Source organism: Mesoplodon densirostris, chromosome 9 (assembly GCF_025265405.1).
Source record: "Mesoplodon densirostris isolate mMesDen1 chromosome 9, mMesDen1 primary haplotype, whole genome shotgun sequence".
NCBI lineage: Eukaryota > Metazoa > Chordata > Mammalia > Artiodactyla > Ziphiidae > Mesoplodon > Mesoplodon densirostris.
The window spans coordinates 21,854,766-21,869,270 of NC_082669.1; the positions used below are offsets into that span (position 1 = coordinate 21,854,766).

General features: G+C 41.4%; 1 protein-coding gene across 2 annotated transcripts in view; it reads left to right on the forward strand.

The window, feature by feature from the left end:
* The window catches only part of POU6F2 (POU class 6 homeobox 2), a 480,044-nt gene that overhangs the window by 423,323 nt on the left and 42,216 nt on the right, over positions 1-14,505 (forward strand). For both annotated transcript variants that reach the window (XM_060108430.1, XM_060108432.1), the window contains one exon: positions 5,851-5,997. In XM_060108430.1, the coding sequence (XP_059964413.1) occupies positions 5,851-5,997 (147 nt within the window). The remainder of the gene's footprint in view (positions 1-5,850; positions 5,998-14,505) is intronic.

Below are 14,505 nucleotides of genomic sequence, written 5' to 3' on the forward strand. Positions count from 1 at the left end.
TCTGTTAGCCAGTGTAGCTGGGTGTTGATAGAAAGTTACTGGAGCATTAATAGAAAATTACTATACTTACAGTTGGCCACAAAATTAAAATAAATTAAATATAATTCATTTTGAGACTAGACTGAAATCCATGTGACTTTACGTTGATGACTCGAAGGTATTTTAGGACGTTGCAGTATCTGAGAGTCATCACAGCACATCTCATGCACTCCAGTCTGAGACGTCTCAGCCATGGAAATGGAGATTTTGGTTGGTAGAGAGTTGGACGGGCAGCATGTAGCACGCTGCCATCTCTCCAGGGAAGTGGGCAGAGAGCAAGCAGCAAAGCTTGACTCAGTATTAAAACTCACAAAACTGAGACTTTTCCGGAGGTCCAGTGGTTAAGACTCCGCGATCCCACTGCAGGGGGCACGGGTTCGATCCCTGGTCGAGGAACTAAGATTCCCGCATGCCACGTAGTGAGGCCAAAAATAAACATTAAAATTAAAAAATAAAATAAAACTCACAAAACTGATTGCTGTGATGAGGGTTTCATAACACATAATAATCATGAGACCAAAGGGGAAAACCTAGTAGGATAGAACACACATCAGGTGGGTCATTGAGATGAATATGGCCACCCTTCCAGAATTTGTCTACTGGTATTTCCTTGACCTTTAAGAGAAGTCTTGAGGGTAAGAAGTGGAAATACTAATTTGGTTAAAAGAGGCCCAAGGAACCAAGAAACACGTTTTGCAGTATAAGAAAAGTCAAGGACCTAGTGTATGGAAATGAAGAGCCACATTTGCCCTCCTGTTTTTAGGCAGCCATTGCAAGTCATTTCAGACCTTAAATGGGGAATGAATTGTGATGAATGTGTTCATGAACATCCTCATTTAAAAACAAATGGCACCACAGTTCCAGAGTTTTAAATTGAAAAGTTAGTAGCAAAAAGAGCTGCTCCAAAATCCATATTCTATAAAATTCACATAGCTCATGAGGAGAATGATAAAACTATAGATCATGAGCAATTACGCTCCAAAGAAAGGTTTGAGCCGGCTGCATTCATAAGATCCTCCTGGTACAAAGACATAGACATAGAATATAGCACTATAGCCAAAGTGCTGCGTCATGCTGCCGTATTTTTGTAAATAAGATTTATACTAATAGAATAATGTAATCAGCAAATTTTCATAAACAATATTGTGACGACTAAGGCTCAGATTCAAGAAACCTGAATTCTTTAGCAGGCTGTAGAATGTGAGTCTTTCAGAGAAAGAGAAGACGGGGCAAGATTTGGATACCCCACCACATTATCTCTGGTGACATTTATGTGATGTCACACAGATGACACCATCTGAGAGTCCTCCTTGGAGAAACTGTATCAGAGTTTTTCTTTCCACCACCATTTAGTGTCCACAGATAATAAGGATGTGCATAGAGCACTATGGGTTTGGGAATATGGATTTATTCTCCTTATGAGATGACTACGCAGTATCCCTATCAATGCGTGAATGGAGAAATCAACCATTGCAAATCCCAAGGGAAATTTTTTTTTATGAATCTACTTCCTGCATGCCTTCACTATCAAATTAACAACTGTGGGATAGACTCATTCACCATAGTTTGACATGAGGCAGGAATTAAACTGCAAAATGGGTGTCCTTCTGGAACCCTAACAAATGTTGTAAACTAAGCGGGAGATAAAACAGACCAGAAAAAAAAAGGTCTTCTCTTGCTGTTCTTCCACCTACCTACCCTGGCCTCAGAATCAAAACACTGCTTTCTCTATACATGTCTCCATACGTGATCAAATATGAGAGGCCAGCAGGTGGTGTCATGCTTTAACTCCTTCTTTCAGATGCCCTCCAGTCTGAAATATCTTTAAACCCCATATTTATCTTTTCAATGATACAACTCACCTCACCTAACAATCACATTACTTAGCTAATCGCTTTCTTCAAGCTACTGTTTTAAAATAAGCAAAATAAAATTAGAGAGTACAATTTAAAGTATAAAAATGGAGACTGCAGTTACTGTGTTCACATTACTTCCAGAGTAAAAAGATGTTTGTGGAGGTGAGTTCTAATTCTGACAAATGAATCAGTTCAAAACCCTGCTGCACAATATGAACTGTGAGGATAGTAGCACTATTTTAGAACATGATATATGCCAAGTATCATTCCAGAACGTTTTTGCATATGTTATCTCATTTAATTCTCATCATAACTCTGTGAACAGTGGTGCCCTGTTTACACCCATTTAACCTATGAGAGTAGGAAGCATGGTTTACTTAAAGTCACAAGCCAAGGCGGTCTGGTTTCAGAGCGGATGCCCTCAACTGCATGGATGGATAGACCAGGCTCTGTGAGGTTTGAAGCCTTTGCTTACCGGTACAAAGCTATTTTTGTTTTATTATCCTGTTATTTTTACTCTCGAAAATTCAGGGGGCTGTCTTAAGGAATTAATGTTTCTATTAGTAGGTTTTTAGACTATCTGAGAATTATAGAACTATAGCTTGATGTAGTCAAGGCCCAGAATCCATTTGGATGTGACATGAGGACTCTCTCTCTGCAAATCCTGCCTTGAGAGCTACCATATTTATAAACAAGCATGCACCAGAATGCAGCATGTCTTTCGAACTGGTCTATTGCAAACACAAGTATGTAGCACAGTCAGACCTCATTTGGGCCATCCTTTGCTGGTTAGGTACGTTGGCAATGAAAGATCTGAAGACATACACTTGGCAGTGCCTTCAAAATATCCAGTTGGTCCTAGAACGTAAACATGCTCATTATGTGCATTTATTGTGCCTGGGCTCCCCACTGTCCAAATCTCCCCCGAGTCTCCAATCAAGAAGAAGTATTGAGAGGAACGCTGCTAATATGACATGACTGGGGACGATACAGAGTGACATGACCCAAGGTGATGAAGAGAGCACTTATGGTTTCCTGACCATCCCTTTCCCCGTCCCTGCCACGTATCTTAATGCATATTACATCCCTGCCTTGGCAGTCCCAGACAGAAAAGCCAAAAGATATTTCGGAAGCTGCATCCATCGACAACACCAACGGTCCATCTGAAATGCTGTCAGTTTATAGAGTGACTTGTACCTGCTCTCTGTATATACCACTCACTCCCCTGCCTTCACTTCCAACTCTGCTTCCAGAGGCCAGCAAGACATCTCCCCAGAGCCCTGCACCCTTCACAAAGACCTAGGGATGCAAGTAAGAGAGCCATCGAGTTGGCATTTGCTTCATTAAGAGAGAAAGGCTGCAGAAACAGGAACAGATTGGATTTCAATCTAGGACCTGGATATAGAGAAAGTAAACGTTAAAAAACAAAAAAAAATCTGTACATCCATGGTCGCTGAAGCAATCTTCCAAAACAGTAGAAGTATTCCCATTCCTGGCCCCATAACACAAAGGCCCAGAGCCTGATTTTAAGTAGGTGCTTTGTTTTATATTCAGAACAACAGTTTATCCTTTATATAATACCTGAATTTATTGCGAGTACATGGGACTATTGCTGAACAACACACTAGTGTCCTAAATGTTGGGAATTTTCATCTACACTATTGTATTGTATCCAGAGAGTAATTCCAAAATCTCCTATGTGAATTTTTGATTGACCTAGATGTTAGGGAAATGTCTTCCAATTTTTAAAAATGTTTTCTCTTCATTAAATAGGAAGCACTGTCTTATCTTCTTTAGAAAGCATTCTGTAGGTACTGATTTAAATGTTTCACTCAAAATTCGTGGAGAAAATTGCATATTCAACATTAAAACCAAATTGCACATAATTTAATCTTTTTTTGAGATTAAGAAGCTTATTTTGAGAGCTCCCTGAAATTCAGGAATTTCATTATGATTTCAGCTCATATTGCATGAAAAGAAATGTAAACATAACAACCAGCACATGACCTGAGAATTGTGTACCACTGGGCAGTGTCCATCCTGGCCATTTGGGGAAGGTATTCCTCAAGTGGTCTTCTCACTTTGGAAGTGAAAAAAAAGAACACACTATAAACTCTTTCACTTTAGGGAGTCAAGCCAAAAACAAGGAGAGTTTCCATTCAACATATACCATTACTTGCCTCCTATACACTGTACAGATATCCTCAGAAAACCGAGATCAAGGCCAACCTGAATTTTAAATCCCATGGTGGTAATCTGGGATAAGACAGGGTTTCTCTTTAGGCTAATGAATGAGAATTTTTTTTTATCCTTAAAAAGAAAATCATTATTATCTTTTAGGAGAGAGATAAAGGCAAAAGACACATAATGTAATGAGCTGAAAGTGGATTTTCATTGCTAAAAAAATGTGCTGGGTCAATGGAATTACTGTAGAACTAGTGCTGTGAAATTTCGTTATAAAAGAATAAAGAAACCAATAAGATAAGGATATCACATTAATGGGGGGGAGAATTATTAAATTCTTGTCCTTTTTGATATTTCCTCTGACAATTAGTATTTCCATCCTCATCAGATGACATAAACTCTAGGCAAATTTCCAAAAGAATTAAGTAATAAAATATGTTCTGAGAGGAAGAGGGAGGGAAAAAGGAAAAGAAAGAAAAAGATGAGAAACTGAGACAGTAAAGAGAAAGTAAAGAAGAAAGTTAAAAAAAAAATAAAAGAGGCATCTTTAAAAGAGCTTCTAGGACTTGAATTAAGTATGGCATTAAATTTTTTCTACCAAGTCTTAGTCTTGGCAGGTTTCTGCTAAATGCAGGAATTTCATGGATGTGGGAACTGGTGATGGAAAATGCATTATTATACACAACAATTGCTGTACTTGAGAGGAACTATATGGGAAAAAATAACACCCTAGAATAAATACAAATGAAATTCATGTATCAAAACCATTACTGTGAAAATAGTTTAAATGTTTCTTGCATTTATATCTAGTCATTAACCTAAATGCAGATTTTAGTTCAAGCTACACTTCTGCCTCATGGTCAGAAGGCCTGAAAACCTGTGACTTGGAAAATTGGCAGGATAAAGAATATTGAATTGGCCTCCACGGAAAAACAAAATTTGGCAGCCATAACCTCCTCCTTGGGCGGCTCTCTCCACACCCCCCGTTCCCCACCCCCCCGCCACTGTTCCCCTGTCAAATTCCTCCCTAGCTCACTCTTGTCCCAGCAAAGAGGCCAAGGGAGGGCCGTATAGGAGCTGAAACAGCAAGCTGATGCCAACCTGACCATTCACCAGGGGACCTTTCTCCTTGACCTTGAATCCCATGGTTCAAGTGAGCCCCCCGAAAAGTCCCAACCCTAGACTTAGCCTCTGAGAGCACAGAGGTTGGAGGTTTCTATTTCTTCTGACTTTGGTTTCCTTCATCCTTGGAGAAGGATGTGGGGTGAGGCTTCTGCCTTACCAGATATGAAACTGCAATTCACAAATGAAAATGATAAACTCATTTGCATAAACCCCTAAAATCTCTTCCTCTCCTCCACCCCTACTCCCATCCTGTTTCAATTCCACATTCCGTCTGGTTGCCTCAAGCAAAGAAGACCTTTTCTCCAAGTTTTATTTAGTCTAGCAAACAAAACCCAGGGACTTCTCCAAAATTATTTCTCCACCTGGGAAGATCCTAAGGTCCCACCTCGCTCCTGGGGCCCACCTCCCTCCCTCCTGGGGCGACTCCCAAACCCAGGCTCCATTAAGCAGCCCAGTGTTGAAGGAGAATATTTCCCTTCCAACCTCATTTCCAACCTTTCCCAAACCCTACAGCTTCAGAGGGAATGTTCCCCAGGCCCTTTGCATGAGCCATTTGGAGCGATAACTTTCCCCCCACAAGTGAATGTTGTTTCCGTGTGCTGTGCGTGTCTTGGTGGTTTCACCCTGATCTTTTCTCTCTTTGCAGCTGGTTAATAATCCACTAGCAAGTCAGGCTGCAGCGGCTGCAGCAGCAGCAGCCATGGGCTCCATAGCAAGTTCACAGGCCTTTGGCAATGCCCTCTCCAGTCTGCAGGGGGTCACGGGTCAACTAGTTACTAATGCACAAGGACAGGTGAGTGGGAGATGGGAATAAGAATGAATTTTTATGGCAGATTGAACTCGGAAAAGAAATGAATTTCTTTTGCATGACAGTGATATGTAACCGCAGCCATTCAAGGCAAATAAATAATGTTGACCAGCAACGTCAAGAAGAAGAGAAGGGTTGGAAGGTGTTTCTCTCATTTAGAAGCAAGATTTTTTTCCTTCCCCTAGAATGTCTACTAAGTTTTATTTTGGTTTTATTTCTATACGATGACTCATGTTATGACCTTAATTGAAGAAATTACTTTTCAGGATTGGGAGACTCTAAGAAAAATCAGTTACATTTTATAAGTCAGATTTCCATTTTGCTTTTTTTTTAATTTTTTCATTTTTTGGAAACTTGGGTATTAGAGGAGACTGGTAAGTTTCCTTCCCTAATTGCTCTAAGGTTTTTAAATTAGCCTTAAGAAAGCTATTTCTGGATGTATGGGGAGGTGATGGGAAACAATTCAGGATGTCCTGTAAAGGTGAAAAAGAAAAGGTGTGAGTTAGAGTTATCCCCAAACCGCCAGTCACCGACGTGCTGATTCTCACTAGACCTCAGCGGTCTCTTGTGTGCTTGTAGATTTACTTCAGCCTGCTAGGGCCAGTAAACCTTGCTCATGTCACCGTCAGGCACGTCTGTTCCCTCACACTGCTCATGTGCCCGCATCACGACCACCAAGATGCTGACGGGGCTTCTTGATGAAGGTGGTCCCTCTTCAAGACCCCAGTAAACCTGAAGGCTGCATGCAGAGCCAAAGAGGTTGAAGCCGATGGTGTTAGGGGTGCCCTCTATTCAAAGGCCTGACACAGAGCCCAGCCTCGCTGGGTAGGGCACGTGGTTCTCAAATGTTGCTGTTTCTGATGATGAAACACAAGAGAGAAGGAGCTTGCAACCTTGCCGAGATTTTTCCTTCCAGAGTTATTTACCCAGCAGTGAGGTTACTCCTCTATGCTTGGCCTGCTCTGGGGGAACAGGAATTGAGGTGTCTTGAACCTTGCTTTATTTTACATAAAGAGTAAACAGAGATGCATTATAAGCTAAACCGGCTCCATCCGCATCCCGGGGGGGAAAAAAAGCTGATCTTGTTACATTTTCTGGGCGGGTGCAGGATTGTCCCATCAGAACCCCTGAGGCCTGAACGATGGAGCTTGTCAAAGAGCGGCCCCACGTAATGAATCATCTTATCACAGGTGCACACCACACATATTAAAGGAGGGATGTATGAACACCGTGCCCTCCACGGTCACCTTTCAATGTCGACTTTAACCCTTGTTCCAATCCCTTTTCATCAAAGGATCATTTTATGCAGCCCGCTCTAAATGGAGGCTCTCAAAAGCCTATTAAGATTTCTGGAGGGATGGGGTATTGGTGTGGAGGAAAAGTTGGTTATCATATCTATAAGTCTTACTCAGATCAGGTCTGTCCTGGTAGCTGTTTCCTGGAGTTGTGCCCAAAATAGAACACCCTGTTTCCTTCCTGCCAGGCAGCCGACCCTTGAAATGTAAATTTTAAGAGTTTAAGATAGACAGCATAACCATTGATGTGTATTTCCCTCTGATTTTTCTTGTTGCCATGTCCAAGTAAAATGTACCACTATGCCCCACCTCTTGAATATTTGTGATGAAGAAAATGCTTTATTGTTTAGAAGGAACTGTTAGTTTATTCTTCTGGTGATTTAATGGCTGATCATTTTTGCCGGTTACAAATCCACCTCCTTCTCAGGGGCTAGAGTTACAACCTCTGCTTTATGTGGCCTTGGCCAGCCCCCATCCCAGGGGCTCCCAGCCCACAAGTACCCCTAAGGAAATGGGCTTCAAAGTTGAAGCTTGATTGGCACTCTGCATAAATTGAGTTGATTTTAACCTTAATTTTTCTATTTTAGAAACTGTGTTACAATAGTTGATTTGATGTGATACACAAACCTCCTAAAGTAAAGCAAACTTAACAGAGAAATCAATCATGGCCACTTATAAAGTCTTGTCTGAGGGTTTTAGACACGTCCCAATGGCATCATGTCCCCTTCCTAGTGCAAGAAGAGACCAAGATGCTCCCATTTCCAAAGTAGAGGAATTGGCCACATTGATGCAGCACTATAGGTTTTTTTTGATCTTTGTAATATAAACACCATCATCTTCCCAGAAAAAGGTGCATGCCCTGCACCTCTTGGCACAAAGATACCTATTTGAGCCTTACAAAGTAGTCAAATTATACCCCCCAAAAGGCAAATATTATTTGGGCTGTGTGTGTGTGTGTGTGTGTGTGTGTGTGTGTGTGTGTGTGTGTGTACTCCTTTGGCTTGTGTTAATGTGGTACAAAAGGTAATAATACATTGGAATCAGGTTAATGCAATCGCCGTGTTCAAAATACCATGTAAACTAGGATTACTACATGCAGCCCATTTTCAATTCCTTAAAAATCTCCATGGAGCTTTCCCAGAAAAGATACAAAGAGAAAACTCTAAATATATATAGAGATTCTTTCATTTGAGTTCTTGACATCAACTATTTTTTTTTAATTTGAAAGTTCACCTGGGAGTAGTAACATTAAAATCTAAACCTAAGTTAGAAAAGCATGTTTCACTCCACTGATAATTTGCTATGGTAGGTCTGTTGATTGCAAGCAGGGGCATTGTGTTATCAGTAAGGCCCTGATCCTAGCTCACTGCTAAGATTCTCTCTGCTCCCTGGAAACCGAAGTGGGATTACTCAGTAGTTAAGAGCCCTGACTGATTTCTGACCTGCCTGGGAGTGGGTTTAGGCTCCACCTCTTTTTGGTCTTATGACATTAGGGCAATGACTTAACCTTCCTAAACCAGAGCCTCATCTTCAAAACTCTAACACAACCCCTATGAGGCAGACTGAGCCAGTGGCTCGCGCTCGGAGGGCAGGTGGTCCTAGGTCTGCCTCCTTGGCTGGGCAGATGCCCGCACAGGGAGACGTGCCCGGATCTTCCTTCAAGCTCTAGGACCTTAGACTCTCAACAAGAAATCCTACCACCTGGGACTGTAGTTTTGCTTCCTTGTCTTGGAATTTGACTATGTTTCCATTTACTGGATCTCAGTAAATTTCGATATAGTTAAGGATTTTTTATGTTCTTTCTTTCCAGCTAGTAGCTATGAGCAAATATGGAGGAAAAACTTCAGACATTTTATACCCTTCTAACCCTGCCATTCATTTGCAGTTAATTCAGAAGTCAGACACTGGTCCAAAGAGTGAATAATTCTAACAAAATAATACATTCTAAAGTCACAAAGCACATATCTTACCCAGGGATGTTAAAGTATTTTAAAATTATATCACACGCAGCTTCACTCTGAGGTGGGAAGGTACCAAGTGTTCTAATGGTAATTAATTAATTAATTAATTAATTTTTGCTGTGTTGCGTCTTCGTTTCTGTGCGAGGGCTTTCTCTAGTTGTGGCAAGCGGGGGCCACTCTTCATCGCGGGCCTCTCACTATCGCGGCCTCTCTTGTTGCGGAGCACTGGCTCCAGACGCGCAGGCTCAGTAGTTGTGGCTCACGGGACTAGTTGCTCCGCGGCATGTGGGATCCTCCCAGACCAGGGCTCGAACCCGTGTCCCCTGCATTAGCAGGCAGATTCTCAACCACTGCGCCACCAGGGAAGCCCCTCTAATGGTAATTAATGATAATGAAATTGAAAATGGCTGTAGCAGTGCTGAGAAGAACATTTTGGTTCTCTTTGTTCACTGAATCAGGAACTCACGCGGGTGTGGAAGGTAGCCAATGGCATGAGCGCTGACTATAGACTCATTTGAATCCAAAGTCAAACAATAACTAGTTCTGTGACCTTAGGCAAATTACCTGAGCTCTCTGAGCCTTGGTTTCATTATAAGATAAAAATAATCAAAACTAAGCCCCTAGATTATGAAGATTATATGAGATGTGTGGGGAAAAAAACCTACCATAGCACCTGAGTACACCATCAAAGACTCAATAAATGATTATCCTAATTATCATCATTGTCATCATCATGGTTTAGAGTTTGTCTAGTATTTTCTGGAAACCTTTCTTTGGTTTGGATATACAGCAGAGGCAGTACAGCCTACAGGCAAAGAGAATGAGCTCTGGAACCAGACTGCCATTCACCAGTTGTGAGACCTTGGGCAATTGACTTACCTTCTCTGTGCCCCAATTTCTGCATCCGAAAAATGGGGATTATTATGGCATCAGCTTCTAGGCCTAAAGGGCTTAGAACAGGGTGAGGCACATAGTCATCATTCAATAGTACCATCACTCAGTGAATGGTACCTGTTATTATTAATCAAGAAGCTGTGTGTTTTCGGTTTATAACTATGCACACAAACCTGCTGTGTGTGAGCAGTTTGAGAACGTGAGAATCTTAATAGAAGGACATTAATTTCCGTTAGGGAAATCTCATCCTTACCCTGTATAGTTCAATAGGGGTGTGTGTGTGTTTGTGTATGTGTGTGTTCCTAACGCTTATTCAGTGGGTATGTTCAGGATTTGGCAAGTAGATTTACCATCGATTTGTTTAGCTATAGAATTGGCTTCCCTTGAGCCCCTGGCAATATCTCCTTGTTGGCATTATTGCAGAAAAGTAAAAGCAAATGAAATTTTATTTTAACCTGGGGCTAAAGAAAGCATTTTACATTTTTAACTGAAGCTCAGAATGTTTCCTGATGAAATTAGTTCTCAACCACTGTGAAATTTTCGTAAGTGGCAGCAAGGCAAGTCAAAAACCCTTCCTTCAGTCTTTAAAGAGCCAGTCAAGTGAAAAAAAAAATCAACTAAACAACGTTACTCTTTTATATATAAAAAGAAGAAAAAAAATTAAAAGGACTTACCCATTCAGGTTACCCAAGAATACACACAGCATGATATGAATAAACGATGGCTGAGCACAGCTGGTTTGGCCAGAAGGAAGGATGTGCTGTAGGTTAGGGGCTGTTTCCTAAATGACCACAAGGCCATGATTAAAGTAAAACAATCTGCTGATCCTAGCAGTAGCCTAGGCTGGAGAGGTGGATGGAGAGGTAGGACCACCACCAGTGCCAAGTGGAAGACCATTCCAATATCATAACTTTCCAAAGTGGTGAGAAATACATGTCTTAGAATGGAAGAAACTTGATGCTGACATTGGGATGTCCCTCAGAATTACAATAATAATAGGCTCAATAGCATCTCTAGAAGGCAATAGAGTAGCTAAGATTATAGGCTTTAAAGGACACAGGTCTGATGGGAACACATTTCTAGCTCAGTGGCCTTGGATAAGTTCTAGAACTTTCCTGGGCCCCCATTTCCTCATCAGCAAAGTGGGAGTGATAAGACTTCTCACATGCTTTTCATGTGGGGTTAGGCGTGATAATAGCAGAAAGAGTGCTTAGCACAGTGCCTGACAGCTCTTAAGCATTTAGTAAATTACATTAATTCATCCATAAATTAATGCCATAGCTATTTTTTTAGGATGAAGAAGCAGCAATTGACCTTGAACTCTGGCTTGCTAAAGTCACTCAACACATAATTTTAAATAGAAAGATGAGAATCTTTTAGAGAGAATCACTACAAGATGAAGGAAGATGAAGTTATAATAAATGCAAATCTTAGCCAAAAGATTGAGATATAATGAACTTACGTGTCCATTGAGCCCCTCTGGGCTTGATTAGGTCTGTCTGTGTAGGAGAACTAACAAAGCCACAGCTGCCTACATTAGTAAAACTAATTTTAAACTTTATGCAACAGAGATCAAGTGTGGAGCTTTGACAGTGGGACTAGAACCAACGCATTAGACGTATGCAGCTAAAGCCAGTTGATTGGAAATTTAGGGAGTTTCACAGGTACTCTTGCATTTCATTTTTTATAATGAAACACATTAAATGTATAGACAAAAGATAATTTTTTACATAAAAAATAGCACAAAAGACATCCTTGTTCAGCCACCTAGATATTAACGTTTTTCCATACAAGCTTCAGTTCTTTTGCTTATTTTTACTTTACTTTACTTTATTTTATTTTATTTTATTTTATTTATGGCCGCGCCACACAGCATAGGGGAACTTAGTTCCCCGACCAGGGATCAAACCCACAGACCCTGCAGTGGAAGCACGGAGTCTTAACCACTGGACCTCAAGGGAAGTCCCTATTGCTTATTTTTAAAAGAAATGAAACATTACTGATAACAGCTAAGACCTTAAAACACCTTCCATTCCTCTCTTTCCCTTTCCCAGGTGATTACTGTGATAAAAGTGGTGATTCCTTTCGTGCAAGTTTTGCATTTTTACTACAAAATACTGATTTTTTTAAAAGCTAGAAGATCATATTACCGAATACCATTTTAATGCAAAAATAGAATATATTATTTAGATATTTTGCATAAATAAGAATCAATTTGTTGAAAATTCAGAGTCGGTATCTAAAAATTCAGAGTTGGCATCTGTATATTTCCTCCCCCCCCCCCCCCAGATACTATGAACAGAGCAATCTATGTATGTAATAAGCTCAACGAATGGGTTTGGCCATATTTTCTAAACCAAAATCCAAAACGGTCTGACAAAAGATTTTATTTTCTCATATCCAATCACTATGTTGTGCACCTGGAATTTAACAGTGTTGTAGGCAATTATACTTCAATTAAAAAAAAAAGATTTTATTTTCTCATTGGCAAATATTATATGAAGTTTTCTAAAGGTGTAAAAATTCAATCACATTAGTGAAATACATATCAACTAGCATTGTTTAATAGAATAACATTTTTTCAATCCGCTCATTCTAGAGATTGGGAAATCTATGTTTATGAGGTTAGTAACATACGAATTTTACCCTGGCTTTACCCAAGTAATAAAGATGAAACAGTGACCACAATAAACCACCTCAGTCTTTCCACTAACGTATCAGATTTCCCCTTTGAGCCCAGTTAAGAGCTCTATCTCCTCATTTCAGGAGAGGCCATTGCATTAAAGCAGTGTGTCCTTAAGTGTGCCCCTCAAGACTCCGCGCAAAGGGGGTTCCCGGTGAGACGCGGGGAGGCGCAGCAGCTGATGAATATGCATGAGGCCGGGCAGGGGGCCCGCCCCACCGACCGGACGCGCCCCAACCCCCTTTAACGTTTTTAACCCCGCTTTTCCCAAACTCCCTGTCCACCCGCCATCTCGCCATCTTGTAGAATTTACACTTTGGGAAATGCTGCAGGAGGTAACTTACACGCATCCCTATCCACGTCTTTGAATGTGAAACAATGACTTCAATCAAAAAGGAACCGCCTCCAAGGAAGCTTCTGCTCCGCCACGGGGGCTTCGCGGTGATTTCTGCGCTGCTGTTTTGAGTGCACACACCTGCATTGCACGTTTGCGGAAAGAAGGGATCACACACCGCTCAGAACTCCCAGGGGCTGCAATCCGAGCACCGAGGGCAGACAGAGACACGTGAGGCGGCCCCCCAGACCCCCCGCTGCGGTGCGCTGTCTGGAGTTGTGTCACCTGCAGTGACCGGTCAGGGGGAAGGGGTCCTCGCAGGAGATGGGTTTGATGGGAGGCCTTGCTTCTGCAGTGGCTCAGCTGCTGACACGCGGGACCTAATCAGGTCTCAGAGCCGGTCAGGGCCATCAGCACAAGCGCGGCTCTGTCCCTCATTGTGACAGTGAATTGTTCAGCCCAACCTCTGCTGCCGGGTGAAAGGTCGCCCCTCTCTCCCTCTCTGGTCCCCTCCTTACCGCCTGCATTTCTAAAATGAAAGGGATAATCCCATTAGTGTCGTCAGCCCAAACAGCTTGCCAGCTAAAGAGGGGATATGTGTGTATGTAGAACCGAATCACCTTGCTATACAGTAGAAATTAACACAGCATTGTAAAGCAACTATACTCCAATAAAAATTAATTTTAAAAAAAGAGAGCTGGAAAGTTAAGTCCCCTCAGAAATCTTTCTTTCTGCCTTCCTCCCCCAGCAAAGCTCAGCAGGACAGTCTGTCCTGTACAGTTAAAGGGGTGGGCAGAAACAGAATGAAAAATCCAGTTTGGGGGATTCACCTCTGAGGACTGAGCCAGAGAGAACCAATTTCTCTCTCATCTAAAGCAGAGCTTTGGATTGTTGTGCTGACACATTTTTTTCTCTGGCCACTGCATTTTTTTTTTTTTTTTTTTTAATTCTCCCTCCATGAGCATTTCACTTACCTGGAAATACGGAAATGTGTTCTTGTGTAGACGCCTGGCTCCAGACAGTTGGACAACCCTTCTGGCTAAAAATAGGAAAGGGGCCAATTAACTAAGGAAGTAACCTAATTAACAGTTGCAATTCTGGACAGGCCATAAGTTATAAGACTCCAAGCTCCCTCAAAGCTAGTCTGACTTCTTGAATCTTTGTTTCACTAGCATAGTTTACATTCCAATTAGTGCAAACTTACGGCAAAATAATATCACTAACTAATGTTCATGGAATTTATTTCAGTGTGCAGAACTCTTTAACCATCTTATGTCTTAGAGCAGTGCTGGGTTTAAGCTGAATGTTCCTTTAGGCTAAATGACT